Here is a 25,775-nt window from a genome sequence, read left to right as displayed (position 1 = left end):
TGATACAGAGACATACAAACAGAGTGTGTGAGGGATTCATCAACAGAAAAAAGAAAGAAACAAAAGAGGGAGCAACAAAAAGGAAAAAAAATAAAATTGCTATCATGAATGATGATACCCACACCCATAAAAATTACTATCATGAATGATGATACCCACATCCAATTTCGTCTGATCCATAGTACCCACTACTCAAGCGCGATTGTCCAAAGCTCTAACCACTGGAACAGTGTGAGCTACTGAAACAACTGGATCGACTAGTGTGAGCTATTTCCAAACAAAGAAACAAAAAATGAAAAGTAAGAAGAAGAAGAGAAACGTACAGATTTTTTACTTCTTAACACATGCCACTGACGTCGTACCAAGATCACTGGGTAAGAGAAACAGAAAGCACCACTGGATTTTGGGTATTTTTGAAGAACCCCATACCTCTAAGGTTTAGGGTTGAATTCTAAGTCACTTTTGTACGATCATGATTTGAGAGATGATAACCCATTATAATGATGAAATTTTTGCGCGCGAAGAATGAAATTGGCGGAAGAATGAAAACTCATAAAAAAATCTGGAGTTAACAACATTTCTCTTGCGTGGTAAAGGTTAGGGATTTTAAGGCGTAAAGGTAACGTTGCAAATAAATAAAATCAGGTGTTTTGTTTAAATTAGACAAACTTAACATCTTATGCAACATTTTATCAAGTAAATGTTATAAATATTTATGATTAACAGCATTTATGTATTAAATGTTGTAAATTTAATGTTACAAAAAGTTACTTTTCTTGTAGTGTTTCTTAATCACTTTGGACTCCCTCCTGCCCAACTCGTCCCGAACAGTTGGAGAACTCTCCTTCAAATTATCACGCGTTGGAATATCTTTAGGATTAGGCATCGGAATAAAATGAATGAGGCATATGTAACCCTTAGGGACATCGTGCATTGCTACACATTAGTCCCAACAAAGAAGGTACCTGGAAGCTTTTGGTACTTATTGATATGTTCATAAATTCACATCTTTTTATATTCCTCTTACTTAGTTTTTGTGAGTTCATTTGATTAAAAGTTTTAAATTTCATTTAGTTTTGTGTTTTTAGATTCTGAGCAATAAAATGAGAAATTTCACCATTTATTCTCCTTACTAGATTTTAACATGAATCTAATTGGAGATAGAAGTTCATACCTTGAAGTTATTCCAGGTTAAATTTCGTGACATTTGAAGACTTCTAAGGTGTTCATTTTGAATTTCAAAATCAGCCCAAAACTGCACCCAAGGAGAATTGAGTCAGCTGCATTGTGTGGGGCATAACTTTTTGGTTCGAGCTTGGATTGAGGCATATATTATATGGTTGGAAAGAAGGCATCTAGGGCTTTCTATTGATATATAAAACGTAAATTTCTGAGTTGGTTAAGGCCTCCAAATTGCTCATCAAAACTAGCTCAGAAATCCTGTCAGCAAAAGGATAAAGTGGTCCCAAGACATCTTTCCATTTTGGGTAATTGCCTATCACATGCTCTCTTTCCTTCCCCTTTGTTTGCCCATTCTAAGCAAAATTCAGAAACCACAATGTGAAGGCTCTAAATGAGGCAAAGAGAACATCTACCTATCTCAACATCCTTTAAGGATCATCCATTGAGGGATAAGATGAAATATTCTCATTTTGAATTAACCAAACTTTATCCCTTCATTTCCTATTAATCCTAGCCACATATTTTAGACATAACAACTCACTCAAACCATAAAACACTCTCTCATTTTCGAGCTCCCCCCTCCATCCTCTCTAATGTCACTCATTTCATCATTCATTTCATCATCTCATCTCAAAAACACACATCTCATCTTCCATCTTTCAAAACCCTAGCTTTTTCTCATCTTTCTTCATCATTTTTTTTCTCCATCTTCCCTCTATCAACTCTTCCTCTCCAAAAAGCCAAACACGATCACAACACTCATCTACCATATTCACCACCATTATTGCAAAAGGAGCTTGGAGGCACTTGGGATAAGAAGCTATTTTGGGTATCCTTGGAAGAGTGACACCCCTTGGGAGTTTGGCTTCAACATCTAGAGTTTTCTCTTTTCCTTCTTGTTTCCATTTATGTTTCAATTTTTGATGTTGTTTGTAACTTTTATGAATAGTGAGTAGTTGATATGTTCATAAATTCATATTCTTTTATATTTCTCTTATTTAGTTTTTTTTGTGAGTTCATTTGATTAAAAGCTTTAAATTTCAATTAGTTTTGTATTTTTAGATTTCGAACAATAAAATGAGAAATTTCACCATTCATTTTCCATAATAGATTTTAACATGAATCCAATTGGAGATAGAAGCTAACACCTTGAAGTTATTCCAGGTTACATTTCGTGACATTTGAAGACTTCTAAGGTGTTCATTTTGAATTTCAAAGTCAACCCAAAACTGCACCCGAGGATAACTAAGTCAGATGCATTGTGTGGGGCATAACGTTTTGGTTTGAGCTTGGATTGAGGCATATAATATATGGTTGGAAAGAAGACATCCAGGGATTTCTATTGATATATAAAATGTAAATTTCTGAGTTGGTTAAGGCCTCCAAATTGCTCTCCAAAGACAGCTCAGAAATCCTGTCAGAAAAATGATAAAGTGGTCCCAAGGCATCTTTCCATTTTGGGTAATTGCGTATCACATGCTTTCTTTCCTTCCCCTTTGTTTGCCCATTCTAAGTAAAATTCAGAAACCACAATGTGAAGGCTCTAAATGAGGCAAAGAGAACATCTACCTATCTCAACATCCTTTAAGGATCATCCATTGAGGGATAAGATGAAATATTCTCATTTTTGAATTAACCAAACCTTATCCCTTCATTTTCTTTTAATCCTAGCCACATATTCTAGACATAACAACTCACCCAAACCATAAAACACTCTCTCATTTTTTGAGCTCCCCCCTCCATCCTCTCTAATTTCACTCATTTCATCATTCATTCCATCATCTCATCTCAAAAACACACATCTCATCTTCCATCTTCCAAAACCCTAGCTTTTTCTCATCTCTCTTCATCATTTCTTTTCTCCATCTTCCCTCCATCAACTCTTCTTCTCCAAAAATCCAAACACCATCACAACACTCATCTACCATATTCACCACCATTATTGCAAGAGAAGCTTGGAGGCACTTAGGACAAGAAGCTATTTGGGCATCCTTGGAGGAGTGACACCCCTTGGGAGCTTGGCTTCAACATCTAGAGTTTTCTCTTTTCTTTCTTGTTTCCATTTATGTTTCAATTTGTGATGTTGTTTGTAACTTTTATGGCTAGTGAGTAGTTTCTTGATTTGGGGTTAGGGATGTAGCCCTAGCCCAACCATGTAATGACTTTGTGATTTGTGATATAAATGCCCTTTTAGATATATATGCTCTTATGCTAGTTTAAAGATCATGACTGATATGTGTGAATTTACCACTTGTGCATATGAGAAATGTTGTCATGTAGAAATTAGAGATTGGTAACCTTTAGTTTCTAAAGCTTGTTGCATAAGAGCATGATAATTTAAAAACACCTTGGTTGGATTGTTTTAATTGCTTGGATTCCTCATCCTTAGAACTTTATGCACCTAGGATTTGCTATGGCATTAATCTTAGGTAGTTACCTATTACCTTGGTTGGGATAGTTGATAACATGAAAGAGGATGTGCCCTAATTTACCTTGATCGGGGGTTAGGAGGGAATTTAATCTATCTAATTTGGCATAATCATTAATTGCATTGTTTGTTACATGGGAGGGTTAGTGTGAACCCCTAATAACCTCAAATCCTTCATCATCATTGAATTTAATTTGTATTTGAATTTGCTTGTATTTCTATTTGTTAGTTTCAAATATTCTAGTGTTACGTACCATCTATCAACCAAACAACAACTCAACACTACACATTTGCACGTACCATTATGTTTAGTCTTGACTTTACATAGTACATAGTAGGTTGTTTGTTAGTTTTATAACCCTAAAATCAATCTAGCTTGTGATTGAAATCCTAATCCCATCTCTTGGGTACGACAACACCCTACTTCCATTTCCATACTAAAACTTGACAACCTTGCACTTGAGGTAGGACAACAACAAGTTTTTGGCGCCATTGCCGGGGATTGGAGTTCTTGGACCTTGATCCTAAGCTTGGGTTGCATTTAGGGTGAATTTTATTTAGTATAAAAGAAAAGAAAAAAAAATTTCGAATTTTTAGTTTTAAATTTGTTTTTACTTTGTTAGAAAACGTAGTGTTTCTTTTTGGATTAAACTGCTTTGTTTGGTTGCTGCTTTGCAAATTTGGTCAGTTTAAGGTTCTTTATTTTTTCGTCCTGAATCCAACCATATAAAGAACGTCAAAATCGGATCAGCGGTTTAAAAGTTATAAGCTAAAAACTGAGCAGAGGTCATAAAGTAGTTTTCTGTTGCGTTTTAGTTTAATTGTTTTACTTTTTGTGTATTACTTTGTGTACATTTGTTAGTTACTCTTTTCTTTTATTGACATTGGATGCTTATAGTGTTAGTTACTCTTTTCTTTCTTTTATCCTTGTGACTTATAGTGTTCTTGCTCTCTTGATAGGTGTATGAGTAAAAACTCAACCACTTCAAGTTCACACATTATTTTGAGAAGTGGGAAGAAATTGATAGAGTTTACAAGGGGTAGATCAAGAGAAAGAGGTATAAGGAAGACAAGGGAAAAATCACCTCCAAAGGAAGCAATGATGGGGGATAGGAATCCACCTCCACCACCACTAGAGGAAGAAAGACCCTTGAGAGATTTTACACTACCTCTTTTGGCCACTCATCCTAGTTTCATTGTGCTTCCACCTTGTGCAAATGCATTTAAGATCATGCCGGGTACATTACAATTGTTACCTAGCTTTCATGGAATGAAAAGTAGTGATCCCTATTTGCACATCACCGAATTTTGTGAAGCTTGCTCAACCGTACAACTAAATGAAATTAATGAGGACAATTTAAGGTTAAGGCTTTTCCCATTCTCATTGAAAGACAAAGCTAAGCAATGGTTATACAAGTTGCCGGCCGCAAGCATCCACACATGGGAGGAAATGCAAAAGAGCTTTCTCCAAAAGTTCTTTCCACCATCAAAGACCATTGCTCTTAGGCAACTCTTAATGCTTTTAGGGAGCAACCTAATGAGCTATTTCATGAAGCATGAGAGAGATTCAAAGATATGGAAAATGGTTGCCCTAATCACAGTCTCACCAAGTGGATGATTCTCAACTTCTTCTACAATGGGTTGACTCAAGAGACAAGGAGAAGAGTGGACTATGCATGTGAAGGAAGCTTTATGGACAAAACCGAAAGGGAGGCCGTAGAGGTTCTTGGAAATTTGAGTGAGACTTCACAACTTTGGGACAATGTCAATGATAGGTTGCCAATGAAGGATGTGAACTTATCTATGAAAGAGCAACAAAGAAGAGGAGTATTTTACATAGACACTTCTCACATCAATGTGCAACAAGAGTTGAAGAAGATAGAGGCCACAATGAACAAGAAGCTTGATTTGCTTCTCAATGCTCAACAAGGGAATTCTAGCTATACACCATCTTCATCTATGGCAAGCAAGGAAGTGGAGCATAGTTGTATGATATGTGAGAGCTTGCAACATAAGACAATGCAATGCTCTCAAGGAGGTTCATTTCTGGAATTTATGGAGCAATGCAACCAACTTGGTTATCAACAAAGACCAAGGAATGATCCCTATAGCAACACTTACAATCCGGGGTGGAGAAACAATCCAAACTTTAGATGGAGTGACCAACCACAAGCACCTCAAGCACCATCCTATCCTAGTCGTGAGCAAGGCCAAGGGTTTCAAAGGCCTAATGGTGGCTATCAAGGTGCTAGTAGCTTTTCATTTAACAACCAAGGAGCCATCAATTCATATCAAGCTCCTAGGGCACCCTACCAAGCTCCTTCACAACAACAACAAATGCATCAAGAGGTAATCAAAAAACCCTCTATTGAAGATTTGCTAACTAGTTTCATCATAGAGAGCAAAGGAAATCAAGCCAAGCAAGATGAAAAGATCAGCATTCTAAGCAATGGTTTGAACAAACTTGAGATGCAAATTGGGCAATTGGCCAATGAGGTTATAGAAAGGAAGCAAGGTGTGTTTCCAAGCATGGTTGAGAACAATCCAAAGCATGAGCAAGCTAAACTTATCACTACCTTGAGAAGTGGCAAGGAGTACAACAATCAAGTAACCTTGCTAAGCTTTGAGGAAGAGGTACAAGAGCAACCTAGGGAGCACACCAAGGCACAACAAGGAAAGTCACTTGCACCACCCGGATTTGAGAAGCAAGAGAAGAACAGGGAAGGTTATGGATCTGGGTGATAGTGAGGTGAATTTGGGGTACAATGATGGTTATCCTAAGACTTTGAAGGACAATCTTAATACTAAGGCCGAGAGTAGCATCAAGGAGAAGCAAGAGAAAGAGCAATCTGAGAGACCATTCAAGAGAGGTATCACATTCAACCCTCCTTTGAAGATAGTGCAAGATTTTGAGCCACCACTTCCATATCCTTAAGTTCTAAGAAAGCAAGAAGATAAGGCCAAGAAAGAAAAAGAGAAGAATGAACTTCTTGAGTTGTTCAAGAAAGTGGCTATAGACATTCCTCTCCTCAATGCCATAAAGACCATTCCTTCATATTCCAAGTTCTTGAAGAATCTATGTACAAACAAAAGGTACAAGACAAACTTTGTGAAGAATGATAAGGTGGTGCTAAGTGAGCAAGTGAGTGCCATTTTGAAAAGGAAGCTTCAACCTAAGTTGAAGGATCCGGGTTCCTTTACCATCCCTTGTACCATTGGGAATCAACCATTTGAGAAAGCTTTGATGGATTTAGGGGCAAGTATCAATCTTATGCCTTATCATGTGTATGAGACACTAGGTCTTGGAGACATCTCTCCCATCACTATTTCTCTTCAATTGGCGGATAGGAGCATAGTGTATCCAAGAGGAGTAGTGGAGGATGTTCTTGTAAAGGTTGATGAACTTATTATTCCGACGGATTTTATTATTCTTGACATGGAGGAAGTGGAAACGAATGACTTACCTATCATCTTTAGTCGTGCATTTATGGCAACCGTGGGTGCCAAGATTGATGTAAAAGAGGGGCTTATGACCATGACGGTTCATGACACTACCATTGTATTTAGGGTGTTTGATGCATTGAAGAGGCCATCACAAGCCTATGATTGTTATCGGATTGAAGTGAGCTATGTCATGAAGTTCAAACAAGAAGCAACCATGGAGGCCGTGAGATCCTATACAACACCCTTGGTTCCCAAAGTTGAGGAATGTCTTTCCAATGACAAGCTATACAAGAAGAGAACCACAACATATCATGACAAAAAGCTTGTGAATAAGAGATTTGGGCCAAAGTAACTTGTGTTTCTTTTAGAACCAAGATAGAAGTTGTTTAGGGGTAAAATAAGATCAAGATGGAGTGGTCCATTTCAAATAGTTCAAGTCTTTCCCCATGGTGCCGTTGAGATCAAAGATTTGAAGAGTGGAGCCATCTCCAAGGTGAATTGCAATCGTCTTACACTTGATGGGAGTTCATGCCACCTTAAGATTCAAGTGATGGAAATCAACAAGGGGGAGTTTTTCTTGACCCTTGTTTTAAATTTATTTATTTATGCTTTGTTGTTTTGTGTGTTGTTGTTGTGTCAATTTGATGCATTGTTCATGACTAGGATAGGATGGTGCTTGTTTTGTGTATTGTTGCTTTGTCAATTTGATGCATTGTAATGAGAGAAGCATAGTAAGACTTGTGTGAACCAATTATGCCATATATGTGAGTTTTGAGCCTAATAGAAGTGCATATATATATTGTTCATAGCACTTTGTTCTTCATGTGTGATCAATCTTGTGCATATTGCATCTCTAGAACTTGCTTAATATCTCTCAAAACTTTGTGTCATGTATGAATCCATCTTGGAAATGATCTAGGCATTAGGAATCCACCATGGCCAAATGAGCATAATCCCTAAATATGTTATATCCATTAGATTGCCATTTTGTGCCTTTATGTTAGCCTTTCATTTATTTCCACTACAAATGTCTTACCCTTTTGCTTAAACACTAGCCTTACCCTTTTCAAGCTAACTAGTGAGCAATATGAGATTGAGTTATGTTAAGGTGCTTGCAAAAGAAATAATTTTGGGGGTTATGAGAAAGACAAGTGTGAGAGTGTTCTATGTATGCAAAAAAAAAAAAAGAAAAAAAAAAAGAGAGAATCGTGATTGTGATTGCATGTCCAATTGTTAAACAGGTAGATGTGATAACTTTGAAAATGCAATTGCATTTCTGGCTTGAAAGGATTGGATAAAAAAAAGTGTTATTTAAGAAATAAAAAATGTTTTTAGTTTAAGTTTGAGGGAATGGTTTGAGGGTTGAGTTTTGGCAAGCATCTTAAAGTCTTTAAAGTTCTTAAATCTCAACAACAGAATTGCTAATTATGTTTGCTTGGAATTTGTGATAACCTTTCCTTTTCATTTCTTTAACCCCTCACCCTAAAGCCCATTACAACCTAATAAAGTCCTTTTGATCCAAGATATTTTGTGCATGACTAGTGGAGATGAGATTGAGTAGCAAGAATATGGAGGCATATACACAACATTACATTGAGTGCATACACTAACCCTTAAACACTTGTGTGAAAATAGAAAGCATTCCAATGAGTGTTTGCTTATCCAAGTTTGAATTGCATATCTTGTGAATGCATTGAATTGACATATGGTTTATAGTGCACACACTCACTCAAGCATGTGTTTCATGTCTTGTTATTAGTACTAGAGAAAAATCTAGAAAATATTTTGTGCTTACGAAATTCATAGCCCTATCTTGTATTTTTCTTTATTGTGTGTTTTGTTTGCTCGAGGACGAGCAAAACCTAAGTTTGGGGGTATTTGATATGTTCATAAATTCATATCTTTTTATATTCCTCTTACTTAGTTTTTGTGAGTTCATTTGATTAAAAAGCTTTAAATTTTATTTAGTTTTGTGCTTTTAGATTCCGAGCAATAAAATGAGAAATTTCACCATTTATTCTCCTTAATAGATTTTAACATGAATCTAATTGGAGATAGAAGCTAACACCTTGAAGTTATTCCAGGTTAAATTTCGTGAAATTTGAAGACTTCTAAGGTGTTCATTTTGAATTTCAAAATCAGCCCAAAACTGCACCCGAGGAGAACTGAGTCAGCTGCATTGTGTGGGGCATAACTTTTTGGAAAGAAGACATCCAGGGCTTTCTATTGATATATAAAACGTAAATTTCTGAGTTGGTTAAGGCCTTCAAATCGCTCTCCAAAGACAGCTTAGAAATCCTGTCAGCAAAAGGATAAAGTGGTCTCAAGGCATCTTTCCATTTTGGGTAATTGCCTATCACATGCTCTCTTTCCTTCCCCTTTGTTTGCCATTCTAAGTAAAATTCAGAAACCACAATGTGAAGGCTCTAAATGAGGCAAAGAGAACATCTACCTATCTCAACATCCTTTAAGAATCATCCATTGAGGGATAAGATGAAATATTCTCATTTTTGAATTAACCAAACTTTATCCCTTCATTTCCTTTTAATCCTAGCCACATATTCTAGACATAACAACTCACCCAAACCATAAAACACTCTCTCATTTTCGAGCTCCCCCCTCCATCCTCTCTAATTTCACTCATTTCATTATTAATTCCATCATCTTATCTCAAAAACACACATCTCATCTTCCATATTTCAAAACCCTAGCTTTTTCTCATCTCTCTTCATCATTTCTTTTCTCCATCTTCCTTCCATCAACTCTTCCTCTCCAAAAAGCCAAACACCATCACAACACCCATCTACCATATTCACCACCATTATTGCAAGTGGAGCTTGGAGGCACTTGGGACAAGAATCTATTTTGGGCATCCTTGGAGGAGTGACACCCCTTGGGAGTTTGGCTTCAACATCTAGAGTTTTCTCTTTTCCTTATTGTTTCCATTTATGTTTCAATTTGTGATGTTGTTTGTAACTTTTATGGATAGTGAGTAGTTTCTTGAATTGGGGCTAGGGATGTAGCCCTAGCTCAACCATGTAATGACTTTGTAATTTGTGATATAAATGCCCTTTTGGATATATATGCTCTTATGCTAGTTTAAAGATCATGACTTATATGTGTGAATTTACCACTTGTGCATATGAGAAATGTTGTCATGTAGAAATTGGAGATTGGCAACCTTTAGTTTCTAAAGCTTGTTGCATAAGATCATGGTAATTTAAAAGCATCTTGGTTGTATTGTTTTAATTGCTTGGATTCCTCATCCTTAGAACTTTATGCACCTAAGGTTTGCTATGGCATTAATCTTAGGTAGTTACCTATCACCTTGGTTGGGATAGTTGATAACATGAAAGATGATGTGCCCTAATTTACCTTGATTGGGGGTTAGGAGGGAATCGCATCTATCTAATTTGGCATAATCATTAATTGAATTGTTTGTTACATGAGAGGGTTAGTGTGAACCCCTAATAACCCCAAATCCTTCATCATCATTAAATTTAATTTGTACTTAAATTTGCTTGTATTTCCATTTGTTAGTTTCAAATTCTAGTGTTACTTATCATCAATCAACCAAACAACAACTCAACACTACACATTTGCACATACCATTATATTTAGTCTTGGCTTTGCATAGTACATAGTAGACTGTTTGTTAGTTTTATAACCCTAAAATCAATCTAGCTTGTGATTGAAATTCTAATCCAATCTCTTGGGTACGACAACCCCTTATTTCCATTTCCATACTAAAACTTGACAACCTTGCACTTGAGGTAGGATAACAACAAGTTTTTGAGTGATCCCCAAGGGGAAGTCGATCAATAGTTGTTGACAATCCCATTTCTAAACATGATTGGAAGAAATACTTCATCCATGCTAGTGGCGAGTGAGAATTTAGAAAGGGCGAACCTGAGGACTTAATTTCCAGTGCCTTGAAAATGGAATTTCGAAGGCATTTTGAATGAAAAGAGGGCTTGTCCGACCTTAGACGAGGTCGAGTTGAAAAATTTAAAAAGGCTACTGAGCCTTAAAGAGAACCTGCTTCTAAAGGGTTGTCCTCAAACTGGCCCCGATATCATTATTGCAGAAGATGCAAAGAGGATCGATGTGATATTAGCCTGGCCAGGGAAAGAAAGGCGAAACATCGCAGACTCCAATCATAATAGCCGAGGCAAACTTTATCGAACCTTTGAGGGAAAGAGATACGAGGGTTCTCCCTTCACCTCCTGGTGTCAAGAGAAAAATTATGGTTCTCCTTTCCAAGGTATCGAAGAGGAAGAAAGAATTGGCCGGGTGAGGATCCCAAGTTTCAGATGCCTCTGAAAAAGTTTAAAGAGTTGTCAAGGAAGAATAAATCGATGCCGAACCCCTCTTCGTCGATCTCGATCTCCCTCCAAGAAAAAGGAAGACATGAATTAGAAGGCACAAAAATCCACATCCTCTGATGCTTTTCCCTCCAAAGACCTCAAAGGCAAATCTTAAGGAGTGTTTGAGGTCCTTGCTGATTTCGAATCCACAATACATGAAGTCTTTGATGGTCAATTAATGACTATGCCATCTCTCGAGAAGCCCATCAAAGATCTTTCAATCGAGGAAGTCTGCATACTTGTAGTCATTGCCCAGACAAAGGTTAAGAACCATTTATTCACTGTTTTAGCTCAAATTTATCCCTTGATAATGCAAATAATCATTGCTACTTCTTCAGTCTTTACTAGGCAAGGTATCCATATGGATTCTTACGTTGAGAAGATAAAAGAAGAGGCTGATCTCAAACTCCAGACCATTAAAAACGAACTATTGCAAATTCAGGAAACGTCAGCTACTAAAGCCAATCAACTACGAGCCACAATTAGTAGCTTACAAAAGGATCTCTCCACTGTAAGTTCATCTTTGGACAAAAGTAATTATGAATTATCAAACTCCAAGTTGCTTCTCGAAAGGAAACAACTATCCTTGGAGGAAACAAATAAAGAACTTGCTAAAAGTACTTCTCAAATTTCAAGTTTTCAATTAGACATTACTAAAAGAGACACTGCCTTGTTCAAGCTTCAAGAAAAATTTACCAATCTGGAGGAGAGACGACTATCCAATTACTATGAAGAGTATTCTGAGGAATTCGCAAACTTAGTGAATACCTGCTACTCAGGAGGCCTTCAAAGATTGTAAGAAGAAACTGAAAGTGAAGTTCACTGACTTCAACATTCTGGATGATGTAACCCCTGACAAGGATGAGGAACATCCTTAAGGAGCGAAAATTAGCACTATAGAAGTCACTTTTGTAATATTTAAACCTTTCTAAATAGGTTTTGTTTTGTTGGACTCACATTTGATGGAATTTAATTCCATTAGGTTTCAAGTGTTATTTTTGTGCACAAGTTTATTTTTTGGACCCTTTGCATGATTTTTTTTTTTTTGAAATCATGATTTGCCTCGTGGGCCCCATCCAAGTCCAATTTTATTTACATAATTAATTAATTTAATAAATTTAACTTAACTAATTATGTACTTAAATCTAACTTAAATATGATTAACTAATTTAATAAATCAAACTTGACTAATTAATCATGCATAAAAACCTTAAAGAGAAAGTATAGATTAAATATCTAGTTGTAGACCTCCTTAGCTTAATCTCCACAAATAGAATTACTAAAACACAAAATTAAAGCCTAATAAGTAATTAACATCAAAATAAAATAACTTAACTGAGCTCAAGAGTCTTACCCACAGACCTTACCAAGGCGAGCAGAAAATTCGGCAGATTTTCCCTACAGATTGCCAAAATTATTTTTGAAATGTTCCTAGGTGCAAAATCTTTATGGTCATCCAAGAAAACAACCTAAACAAATATTTTAAACTTAAGAGACTCTCAACAAGTGGTTTGTCTCAAGGAAGTTTTCACAAAGCTTTAGGTATGAAGAGAAATGGAAGGGGTAGTCCTCTATTTGTAGGCACAAAGGGTTAGAAAGTTTCTCTAAACCTTCAATGTGGGACAATTGTACAAAATGCACTAACAAACAAAGGGAATCTGAACCGGGTCTGGGGGGTAAAATGGGTTGAGAAAATGGGTTTTATGTAAGAGAAAATTAACGGGAGGAACTGACTGGGAGCAAACCGGGTCGACGCGGTACCCAAGAATTGAGGCGCAGATATTTTGTGAGTGTAAACGGGTGATTTGGCTGGGAAACGGGTGGAAGGAAACAGGTCAGCTCCAGGTGCAAACGATATGTCGCACAGCCACGAGCGGCCAGTATTGAGCGTCCTTCGTGTCGTATGCACGTCTGTGGTCTGAATCACAGGTACAATGTAAGCTCTCTGCGCTGTGATGCACCAGATCTCGTCTCTGCGCTATCACATCTTGGCCGTCCGATTGGGCGTGATCGACGCTCCAGATTGCGCCATGTTAGCGTCCAATTTTCTTTTTAATTTCCTATTTTTTCTAAATTTCTGCAAACTTAAAAAATCACAAATAATACATCAGAGCTTTGAAAAATCTACCAAAAATTTCTACAGACTCGTAGAACTGATTACTAATTATCTATGGCCTCAAAACATTATTTTGATCTCTAGAATTTTTGTGAAAAATCAAATTTTTGTGAAAAATCCAATTTATCTAAATAAAATTCTAAAACATCAAATAATAACCTAAAATAATTATCCAACTTAAAATATTTGTAATTCCTTCATCCGAACTCCAATTTCGATGAACCACACATCGTTAAACTCATAAAAATGAGTTATACACTACTAAGGTCTAACCATAGTCACTTGGACTTCAGAAAAATTCATCCACTTAGAGAAATAAACTTAACTAACCGGAAAAACAAAATACTGAAAATTATAGGGTCTCACAATACTGCCTAGACTAGGCCTCCTCTTAGGACAATTGACCTAGCCCATCAATATAACCTCTCTAGAGGTTTAGGAGATCGGAACACAAGGTCATCATAATGTGACCCCTTACTCTCAGGTCGTCAACTAATCTCGACATTACCGAATAAATCAAATCGTTTCTCAGCCAAAAGGCTCACCCAACTGTATCTCGACCTAACCAACCCATCAATTTGTATCTCAGTCGCCAACCAACCCATTAAGCTGTGTCTCGGCTCAACTGGCCCATCAAGAACACAAGTATTACAAATAGTTCTCAAACAGCGTCTTTACCGAGTAACTATTGAATCAAATTATGATGTTCAATTATGCCAAGTAAGGTCACACATCAAACAACACAATAACTTATGTTAAGTCTCTACAGTGTGCCCTAGTTCATTATTATTAGGCTAAAGTTCAATTTAGACACTCAACTATAGGGGGTATTTCAACTACATTCATCATCTACAAAATCATTCAAAAACATTCTCCATCTAAACTCTAAATTGAAAAAATGAATTTTTCTTCCTCTTTTCCTTGTTTACCCCTCTCCACCACTCATTCTCTCTCTCTTCCCTCTCTCTGGCCAACCTTCTCAGCCCCTCCCGACCCCACCCCCACCACAACCTTCTTAACCTCAACTATAGCTCGTGGGGGGATGGCTTGCACCACTGGGAAATGGTCAGCCTTGGCTGGGTTGAGGTGCGCACATGGAGGGAATTGCACTAGAGAGGAGAGGGAAGAGAGGGATGGTTGAGGGAGAGAGAGGAGCTGCGGGCTGGTTGCTGGTGGTGTTGCGCTGTGGGCTTGATCAGAGTTGGCTTGGTTACGGTCGGACTGTGCGAAGTCATGCGAGAGAGAAGGGACACCCGGGGAAGAAAAAGAAAAATGAGAGAAGAGAGAGAGAGAGAGAGGAGTAAAAAAGGAAAAGAGGAAGAAAATTTCATTTTTTCAATTTAGATTTTAGATGGTTTTGAATGATTTTGTCGTTGATGGATGTAGTTGAAATACCCCCTCTAGCTTAGTGTCTAAATTGAATTGTAGCCTTATTATTATTAAATAAAAATACACCAAATAACCATTTTATTAATTCGGTTATTGTGTGCCTTATCTCACTCTGTTAGTTTCTAGGATTTGATATATTGGCTTTTTCCTTGTCAAAATCATTGTATTTATTTTTCATTAATCACTCATAAGCTCTAGGCTAGAATTAAGGGTAAGATCAGTTGTATTGAAGAAATCAAGAATGAAGTTGCAATGCACAAAGACCCAAGGTATACTGCACTTTATGCATTTCATGAAAATAACAGCTTTTTGTCTATTTGATTAGTCCTTCATTGAACATAAGCACAATATTCTTCACGTACAGTGGTTAACACTTAAATGACAGTCACTTCAGTGGGGCCATTTCGGGTTTTGCTTCTTAAAGCCTATTTCATTTAAAGCCCATTTTCTGTTTTTCTAAACATGCATGTGCACAGCACATGATTTGGTTTCTTCACTGAATCAATCAGATCAGATCTTCTTCTCATCACTTTCACACCACTCACTCACACACCTCAACACTATTCATCATCTTCCCCATTTCTAGGACAAAAGGAATATGCCTTTCATTTGCAAAATAAAAAAATATATGATTTTACAGCTCCTCATTCCTATCCTTATCAGTACTAGAATACCTCTCTAGGACAAAAGGAATATGCCTTTCATTTGTCTCTTGTGGACAGCCATTGATTGGCTTCCATGTGGCTTCGGCAAACACGGTGAGGATGTGTGTGTGGTGTATGGGTATATGGATGTATCGGTTCAGTTTTTGCTGTGTGGGTTGATGAGCATAATTTTCTGTGGGTATTCTTGTTGCGTGTCAGCCTGGGTAATTTGTGTGAGTACTCATCCTTTTTCAAGTAAGAAAATGTTCTTGATTTTCTCAATCTAAAATGATTTTTTTAACTTGTTTTTCACCCTCTAAAATCTGAATGGGTTTGAGTGTCGTTCTAAATCTTTTCACATATTTATAAACACATTCATTTAAATTTTTAGATTAAAGATTCTCCATTAGCCTTGTCATGTCTTTTGCTTGAGAAGGCTGATTTTTATATAATCCAAATTTTCATATCATTTCACTGCATTATTTTTGGAATCCACTTACTAGGGTGCGATCGGTGCCGTGCGTTGAAGAGCTCAAGGAGGAGCTGCCAACGACATGAATGATTGATTGCCGGCTTCAACGTGTTTGCGCAAGGACGCACAATGGTAAAAAGCTGCCACTTAGTATTAGGACTAGAGTGATTGACCTTGTTGTGTGATTGCTTGTATTGAAACCCTTGATATTGGATTGCTTGGTCAGCTGGAAAAGACCCCCAGTTTTTAACCGTTAGTGGTTTTCTAGGTGAACAATCTTGTGTCTTGTTTGTTGTTTATTTCCATTGTGTTGCTAATTATTAATCTGGAAATTACATCACAAAATCACACACTTCACTTTAGCATGTTAACTTAAACTTTTAAATGCTAAATGTAAGTTTGATAAATCTGTCCACACACCACTTTAGTTGTTGATAGCACTGGGATGCCTACATTGATGAATCCTTTGAGTGCATAGGTTGTCACTCAATTCCTTGGTGTGTTTTGATTTGTGATATTTACAAAAGTTGTTTTGGTTTTACAAGTCAATCTGTGTTTTCAGATTTTAGCTACTGTATCGTCAGAGTTGTGTCTGCTTGAGTAGTTCATGAATGATCATATAAAACAAAAATTGGGGTCCGATTACTGACAGTGAATTTAATCAAGTTTATTAAGTAGATGTTAGCTTCTAGGGTTTGATATATTGGCTTTTTCCTTGTCAAAATCATTGTATTTAATTTTATTTAATCACTCACAAGCTCTAGGCTAGAATTAAGGGCAAAATCAGTTGCATTGAAGAAGTCAAGAATGAAGTAGCAATGCACAAAGACCCAAGGTATACTGCACTTCATGCATTTCATGAAAATAACAGTTTTTTGTCTGTTTGACTAGTCTTTCAATAAACATAAGGACAATGGTCTTCACGTACAGTGGTTAAATGACAGTCACTGCAGTGGGGCCATTTCGGGTTTTTTGCTTTTTAAAACTCATTTCATTGAAAGCCCATTTTCTGTTTTTCTAAACATGCATGTGCACAACACATGATTTGGTTCCCTCACTGAATCAATAAGATCTGATTGCATCTCATCACTTTCACGCCACTCATTCACACACCTCAACACTATTCATCATCTTCTCCAATTCTGATTTTTGCAAAATAAAGAAATATCTGATTTTACAGCTCCTAATTCTTATCCTTAGTTGTACTAGGATACCTCTTTAGGAAAAAAGGAATATTCCTTCATTTGTCTCTTGTGGACAGTCACTTCTTAGCTTCCACGTGGCACGGGCAGCAGGGGCATGTGAGCGTCGTGAGTATTTGTGGTATGCTTGGCCTGGGTTTTTTGTGAGAGACGTCAATTTTATCTGGGCATGCTGGTTGCGTGAGGAGTGTATGTTTTTGTGGGTGTGTGCTCATCCTTTCAAGTAAGAAAAATGCTTTGGATTTTCAAACATAAAATGATTTTTTCTTAACTTGTTTTTCCTCTAAAATCTAAATGGGTTTGAGTGTTGTTTAAAATCTTTTCACATATTCATAAACACATTCATTTAGATTTTTAGATTAAGGATTCTCCATTAGACTTTTCATGTCACTTGCTTGAGAAGGCTGATTTTTATATATAGTATCCAGATTTGCATATCATTCTACATCATCTATATCATTGAATCCACTTGCTTGGGTGCAATCGGTGCCGTGCGTTGAAGAGCTCCAGGAGAGCTGCCAATGACATGAATGATTGATTGCTAGCTTCAACGTGTTTGCACAAGGATGCACAATGGTAAGAAGCTGCCACTTAGTATCAGGACTAGAGTGATTGAGCTTGTTGTGTGATTGCTTGTATTGAAATCCTTGATATTGGATTGCTTGGTCAGCTGGAAAAGACCCCCAGTTTTTAACCGTTAGTAGTTTTCTGGGTGAACAATCTTGTGCCTTATTTGTTGTTTATTTCCTCTGTGTTGCTAATTATTAATCTGGAAATAACATCACAAGATCACACACTTCACTTTAGCATGTTAACTTAACCCTTGAATGCTAAATGAAAGTTTGATAAATCTGCCCACACACCACTTTAATTGTTGATAGCACTGGGATGCCTACATTGATGGATCCTTTGAGTGCATAGGTTGTCACTCAATTCCTTGGTGTGTTCTGACTTGTGATATTTATTAAAGGTGTTTTGGTTTTACAAGTCAATTTGGAGTTTCAGATTTTAGCTACTGTATCATCAGAGTTGTGTCTGCTTGACTAGTTCCTGAATGATCATATAAAACAAAAATTGGGGTCCTATCACTGACAGTGGATTTAATCAAGTTTATTAAGTAGATAAATCACCTAATACAAACTTTCAATTGGTATCAGTGCGCTACTCTAAACAAATAGAGAGATCCTAGGGTGTTGTTTGTTTTTAGGTGTGTCTAGATGGAAAGAGATCGAGTTGCAGGGTCTTGCAACTCTCCTCCATTCTTTGATGACAGCAACTACGCTGCTTGGAGTGAGAAATTAAAAATTTTCCTTGATGCCTATGACGAGTTGGCATATGAGTATCTCACTGTTGAGTGGATTCCTCCCACTCGAACTGTTGATGGGATTGAAACACCTAAGCTTAGGTTCGAATGGTCTTTAGCCGAAGTCACGGCCTCTAGCTCCAACAAGAAAGCTAGAAATGCTATTGTCATTGCGCTATCTTCCTCACAATTTGCACATATACAACATTGTGTCACGGCTAGGCAAGCTTGGAACAAGCTTAGGGTTGTTCATGAAGGGGAAAAACAACTTAGGTCGCTCAAGCTTCAAATGGTACATTCCAAATTTGAAGAAATTAGGATAAAGAGTCCGAGTCATTCTCTGAGTTCTATGAAAGGTTGGAAGCTTTCACAAATGAAGCCTTGTCCTTAGGTAAACCATATGAGGAGTCTACCATTGTCCAAAAGGTTCTTAGATCTCTACCTAAGAGATTTCAATTTAAGAAACATGCAATTCAAGAAGTCCAAAATTTGGATGAACTTAAAATTGGTAAATTGGTAGGAAAGCTTAAAACTTTTTAGATGGAGCTTGAAATGGATGAAAGGGACAGCAAGAAGTCAAAGGATATTGTTTTGCAAAGTGTCAAAGAAATGAGTGAAAACTTGAGTAAAATCATCAACGTCCGATGATGAGGTTGACTTGTTTGTCAAAAAGTTTAGGCGAATTCTTAAGAATAAAAGGAGAGAAGCTAGGACTAGTGGTAACAACTTCAAGGACTTCAAGTTCAAACCTCAAGGAGAGAATTCATTTGAGAGAAAACAAGTGAGAAAGCCTAACTTTAAAGAAGAAAGAACAACCAAGAGAGAAGTGAAATGTTACACTTGGGGTGGAATAGGTCACATAGCAATTGAATGGGCAAATAATAGAAAGAATTATTCTTCAAGTAAGAATAAAGCCATGAAGATCACTTGGATTGATAGTGAGTGTGAAGACTCAAATGATTGTGAGTCTTCATCCGACATTGAGGGTGATGAAGTTGCGTTTGTTGCATCAATCAAGGAGATTGAAAAAGTTGATGGTGGGTCTGACTCAGAATTTCCTCTTGGTGATGAGTCTTACACTGCACTCTGTGATAAGTATGACTTACTTTTCACCGAAACACTTGGCATAAAGGAAGAAAATCAGAAACTAAAGAATGCTAAATTGAAATTGAGTGAGAAGATTGAGTCATTAGAGAGTGAATTAGAAATTGTGGCTATCTTGAAACAAAATCTAGAAAATCAAGTCAAAGTGCTGAAGGAGAGCAACATCTACTTTGAATCTTCGAATGAGAAACTTCAAAAAGAAGTACATGATGCAAATGAGAGCATTGTTGAGCTCACCATTGGGGCTGAAAAGGTTGATAGGATGCTTAGGATTGGAAAGCATCATGGGGACAAGACCAGTTTGGGTTTTAGTGAAAATAGTCCTAGTGTATCTAACACAAAGACCATTTTTGTTAAGTCAAAATCTGATCATGGTGTCAAAAAGGGTCTAGGTTTCATTGACATTGGTCAAAATGCATCTCATTCTAAGTCAAATCAAGCTACACCAAGTGTCACATAAATTGATTGCTCTACTTCACATAGAAAAACAAGGTTTGTCCCGGTTTGTCATCATTGTAATGTAAAAGGTCACATTAAACCAAATTGCAACAAACTTAGAGGAAAGAAATCAAATGAAGCAAAGAGAAGTATTTCTCTACAAGAGCAAGTGAACAATCTACTCAAAGAGGTAACCAAAATTACTTTACTTGTCACCCCACTTCCCAAACAAAAGTCAAGTCCAAAGCAAAAATGGGTTGAGAAAAATATCACCAAATGTCTTGTGGCCATGACTGAATTTTCAGCCACAAAAAGAAAAATGACTGGTGTTGAGGAAGTATTCACTTCACTAGCACCTTATGATGGTGGGATTGTCACTTTCGGGGGTGATGAAAAGTCTTATGTGAGTAGTAAATGAGTGGTCCATGTTTCTAGTGTACCCAATAATTGATCTATCTTCCAATATTTGTGCTTCAATGTCAATTTTATTTTATGTCTAAGTTTGCATTTTGCATAATAATTGGAGGATATCAACACTACAGTCATACTCTACTTGATTTTAAAAAGGGACTTTGCACATAAATTTTAATATGTCAATAAGCATAATCCCTTCTTCTTATCAAATGTTAGCTTTGAGGTCTCTTTCTATTTAACACTTTGTCATGGTCAATCAAACTTGTTAAATACTTTTCAAAGACAATTTGTTTGAGGATACAATTTAGTCTTTCAACATAATTTCTCCTTTGTGACCCATCTTAAGCTAAGTTTTCCTCATTTGAACAAATGTGCACCATACAAAATTTAAAAAAAAAAAAGTGTGACCAAAGAAGTCACGGCCCTAGGGAGTAATAAGGTGTTTTTGTGGTGTTCTAGGTTTAAGAGTCGCAAAATTGGACCAAATCATTGCACTTAATATGGGGTGTGCCCAAACAAAATATAGAAATAATTTTTTCCCATAGCCATTGTCATGAGTTGAAAAACTTTGTTTTTAAGATTTGTTCATAAATTAGAAATTTTCTTGAGTGGTCAAATTCTAATCTCTTTTTGTGGATAAAACTTATCTAACTTTTTTGTTGTCTTTGACATTGTTTTATTCCTAGAACAAGACTTGATTGCTAGCAATGACCTCCCTATATCCCAAATGTGTTCATTTGATCGTAAAATCTTGCTAGTTTCTCTTTTTCATATCAGTTGGAGTGGGATAGATGTGTTTCAAATCCTTTCATGAAAATTTCATGCATGTAGTGTCCTTTGGTCTAAATTTCAATAAAACAATGAAGCACAAGTGTTTGGAAGTAAGATCTTTGATTTCTAAGTTCTCTTTGTTATGTCAATTGTCATGGTTTCCATCTCCTCAAAGATTCCTCTATCCTTTGTCAAATCATATGGCTGCTTTATGTTCCAGTTTTGTTATGTACGAATTTTGTTCATTTTGACTGGTCTGCAATTGTCACATACAGTCATTTTAACAGGTCCATTCAGCCCTTGGGATTACTGTTCATTAAAGGGCATTTCAGACTTTTCTGCATGCCTATTTTCTTCTCTAGCTCTTCCTCATATTACATGTTTATATTCTGTAAGCCCGGTATCGAGATGCTACAGCTGCTGCAGATTATCAACTTTAGGGGGAGTTAGCATTTAGGGGGAGTTTGTCTTTAGGGAGAGTTCAAATTTCAGGGAAGTTATGGCATTTACTTCAATTTCTCTTTGAGCATGTAGCTTTTGAGTTTTCTTGCATATTCTTCCAACTCTATGTACTCTTAAACTTCACTCTTATTGTTTGTGTGTGCCCTTTTGTCTTGCCATGACAAAAAGGGGGAGAATGTATTTGTTTAATCTACACTGCTTGCTGTGTTTAAACTGCATTGGTTGATGTACTATCAGGTTTTGTGTTGTGCAAGTACTTCTTCTTGTAGGTACATTTTTTGGAAGCTTATAACAAAGTGTTGGGCTGTGTATTGAGAGTCTTGTGAGGTGAATTGGTTGATGTTTTGTCAAGAAAAGCCAAAGGGGGAGATTGCTAGCTTTTAGGATTTGATATATTGGCTTTTTCCTTGTCAAAATCATTGTATTTAATTTTATTTAATCACTCACAAGCTCTAGGCTAGAATTAAGGGCAAGATCAGTTGCATTGAAGAAGTCAAAAATGAAGTAGCAATGCACAAAGACCCAAGGTATACTGCACTTCATGCATTTCATGAAAATAACAGTTTTTTGTTTGTTTGACTAGTCTTTCACTAAACATAAGGACAATGGTCTTCACGTACAGTGGTTAAATGACAGTCACTGCAGTAGGGTCATTTCGGGTTTTTACTTTCTTAAAGCCCATTTCATTAAAAGCCCATTTTCTGTTTTTCTAAACATGCATGTGCACAGCGCATGATTTGGTTCCCTCACTAAATCAATCAGATCTGATTGCATCTCATCACTTTCACGCCACTCACTCACACACCTCAGCACTATTCATCATCTTCTCCATTTCTGATTTTTGCAAAATAAAGAAATATCTGATTTTACAGCTTCTAATTCTTATCCTTAGTTGTACTAGGATACCTCTCTAGGACAAAAGAAATATGCCTTTATTTTTCTCTTGTGGACAACCACTTCTTAGCTTCCACGTGGCACGGGCAGCAGGGGCATGTGTGTGTCGTGAGTATTTGTGGTGTGCTTGGCCTGGGTTTTTTGTGAGAGACATCAATTTTATATGGGCACGCTGGCTGCGTGAGGAGTGAGCATTTTTGTGGGTGTGTGCTCATCCTTTCAAGTAAGAAAAATGATTTGGATTTTCAAACATAAAATGATTTTTTCTTAACTTTTTTTTCCTCTAAAATCTGAATGGGTTTGAGTGTTGTTTAAAATCTTTTCACATATTCATAAACACATTCATTTAGATTTTTAGATTAAAGATTCTTCATTAGCCTTTTCATGTCTCCTGCTTGAGAAGGCTGATTTTTATAGTATCAAGATTTGCATATCATTTCACATCAGCTATATCATTGAATCCACTTTCTTGGGTGCAATCGGTGGCGTGCATTGAAGAGCTCAAGGAGGAGCTGCCAATGACATGAATGATTGATTGCTAGCTTCAAGGTGTTTGCACAAGGATGCACAATACGCCTGAAGGGCAATTTTGTCTTTTCACAAGTTGCACGGTGAATGAAATTTATATGGTTATATTGTTGAGTACCGTGGGTGAATTGTCTGTTTTATGTGATTTGTTGTTGTAAGTTAGAGGAGGTTAAGTGTAAGATTGGATTATGAGAATGAGTGGATGATGATTTTGAGGCTAAGAGATTAATTGGGAGTTATAGAGATGCCCTGAGAATAATTGCTGATTTAGATGAGAAATGTCTATTATCGAGGTTATTGATTGATGATTTGGTAATCGTTCGGCCAGAATGATCTAATTAATTTTGAGGAAGTATTGGTATGATTTGATGATTTTTATTTATATCTTTGTTTTATTATGGTTTATATTGGTTATGGAGAGAATAAGAAGTGTTGGTTTAATTGATTGGGAAACCGAGATTGTTATTTGAGGAAGATGTTGAGTCTTGATGTTGGTTTGAGTGGTGTTGACCGGATTGGAAAATTTTAAGGAAAACAAAAACTTAGACCCCGTTCGACTATGAGGGCATATCGATCATTTTATCTATTTACTTGGGATTCGTATAATAAATTTCTCAAATTATGAATCTGGGTGTGTTTTTATATTAGGTCGAATGAGCTTCACCCCTTGGCTATTCTAGTGGCAAATAAGTGAAAGATCGTGAGTAGGAATCAATTCTGGAAAGGATTCGGCATAACTCAGTGTAAACCATGAGTGGACTTTGTTTTATAAATGTTTTATGCAATTTATGATTATCTATTTAAAGAAAATTATTTAAAAATTGCATGCTAATTTAATTGAGGGATTTGAAAAAGCTAGTGTACGTTTATTCATTTTGAAAAGAGGAAAATGATAATGATTTACTATTATTATTTGGAAGCTTAAATTTATGATTAACTATCTTGGTATTTTCGATTAATGATTTACCAGATGTTTTGGAAATCTGTTGAATTGCATAAGTTCGAAAATCTTTTGTTAAAAAACAATTGTTTTGATATGAGTTAAGGAAGTGAGATTTTGAGATTATGGATGCATTGCATGATTTTCATACGAAAGGTTTATTATGGAAATGGTTCTTGGGTATTATTTTAAGTTGTTTATGATTAAAATTTCTATTTCTTTGGAAAGGATTTTGATTGAGCAGTTTTCACGATTTGAGAATGATTTTATTTAAGCAGATTTACTAAAAACATTATTTTTTTCAGTTTTTATCTGGATGAGTATTCCTGAGATATCCAAAAGCGGTTTCAAACCGTCATATTAGTACCCGCTCAGCAGATATAGATTTGTTCTACACTCACCTAGAGATAACTTAGCGGTGTATGACCGGCATTTACTCTGCACTTTTCTAGTCGGCGGTGTATGACTAACATTATATATTGCTCTATACCTGCCTAGCCGGCGGTGTATGACCAGCATTACATATTTGCTTTGCCTTGCCTAGAGATAACTCGACTGTGTATGACCAGCATTATTAGCTCTGTATACACACATATGACCAGTTTGCCCTCGAGTACTAGTGTGGCGTTAGGTTTCAATTTGTAGAGTATTTTGAGAAATAAATTTATATCAGTAAATATTTTAAATGTTAGTTCAGTAGAACATTGCGTTTTTATTTCAGATATTTTAATAGTTTTACAGCTTGAGAGTATTATTTGTTCTCCAGAATTCGATTTACAGTTTTGGGATAATTTAAAAATGGATTTGAAAAATGGTTTTAAGACTGGAGGATCTTTAAAGAAATGAGTTTAAAGTAAACGAACAGTTTTACAAATGGTTTTCAAAGGTTTGTTTTAAAGTTTATTTTTGTCCACTCACAGAGATTATTCTCACGTTTTATTTTTTACGTTTCCCCCAAGGTTTTAGAGATCGCTGAGGTCGGACCGCACCACGTCGAGGCATCAGTTTTCCCTACCATTCGTCCGTCAACATTGTTAGCACAATGTTTTTTGTCTTATTTGTTTTTATGTATTTTGATGCTGTAAAATTATATTTAGTTATGCTTTGTTTAAATTTAGATACAAATTTTGGATTGCAATGGAGATTAACGGGCCTAACACCTGATGGGTGTTGGACTCCACAGGGTCACTCCGGGTTCCAGGATAAAATCTGGGGACAGTCATGTCAATGTGTCTTTAAGGTCATCCCTGCATAACAAGGCTTTTCATGGTGATTCAATTACATAAGAAAGAAGCAATGCACCAAACAAAAAGGTAAATCATTATTAACGCTTTCTTCATTTCCAGCCAGGGAGGCTCAAGTTAGTTTTGAAGGCTAAAAGGTGAAAGAGATAAAAGAAAAGTGAAACTTGCCCATACTCTGATCTCACATTCCCCTTTTTCATCTGACGTGAACTTTTGTGGGACTGATCAAATTATTACAGGCCGTGTTGTGTTTGGCTCGTTGAAGTCCTAGTTGGTTTTAGGATTCCTAATTAGTTTAGGAAACTAGAGAAAAGTGTGCACAAGTATTTCCTAGTAGCTTTAAGAAATAGTTCTCTTTAGTATTCCTAGTTGATTTAAGGTTAGATTTAGGAAAGAAAGTTCCTTTCCCTATTCTAGAAGGTTTAGGCTATCC

At 36.5% G+C, this 25,775-nt stretch overlaps 1 protein-coding gene and 1 long non-coding RNA gene across 3 annotated transcripts; both read left to right on the top strand.

The window, feature by feature from the left end:
- The first annotated feature begins 1,750 nt into the window (after nt 1-1,750).
- LOC147283239 (uncharacterized) lies at nt 1,751-3,379 on the top strand. The gene is made up of 2 exons (XR_015122984.1): nt 1,751-2,061; nt 2,347-3,379. It is a non-coding gene; the product is annotated as an uncharacterized LOC147283239 (long non-coding RNA).
- A 796-nt stretch (nt 3,380-4,175) lies between these two features.
- LOC147283238 (uncharacterized) lies at nt 4,176-10,163 on the top strand. 2 transcript variants are annotated; one of them, XM_086246248.1, is made up of 2 exons: nt 4,176-6,703; nt 9,139-10,163. In XM_086246248.1, the coding sequence occupies exon 1, from the start codon at nt 5,186-5,188 to the stop codon at nt 6,350-6,352; it is 1,167 nt and encodes a 388-aa protein (XP_086102374.1). In that variant the 5' UTR covers nt 4,176-5,185; the 3' UTR covers nt 6,353-6,703; nt 9,139-10,163. The 2 variants fall into 2 exon arrangements, 1 of the variants encoding a protein (XP_086102374.1); XR_015122800.1 differs by lacking the exon at nt 4,176-6,703 and adding an exon at nt 7,521-7,601.
- Nucleotides 10,164-25,775: the final 15,612 nt, after the last annotated feature.

This window comes from Dryas octopetala, chromosome 6, assembly GCF_963921425.1.
Source record: "Dryas octopetala chromosome 6, drDryOcto1.1, whole genome shotgun sequence".
NCBI classification, from domain to species: domain Eukaryota; kingdom Viridiplantae; phylum Streptophyta; class Magnoliopsida; order Rosales; family Rosaceae; genus Dryas; species Dryas octopetala.
This window is presented reverse-complemented; position numbering and strand designations above follow the sequence as displayed.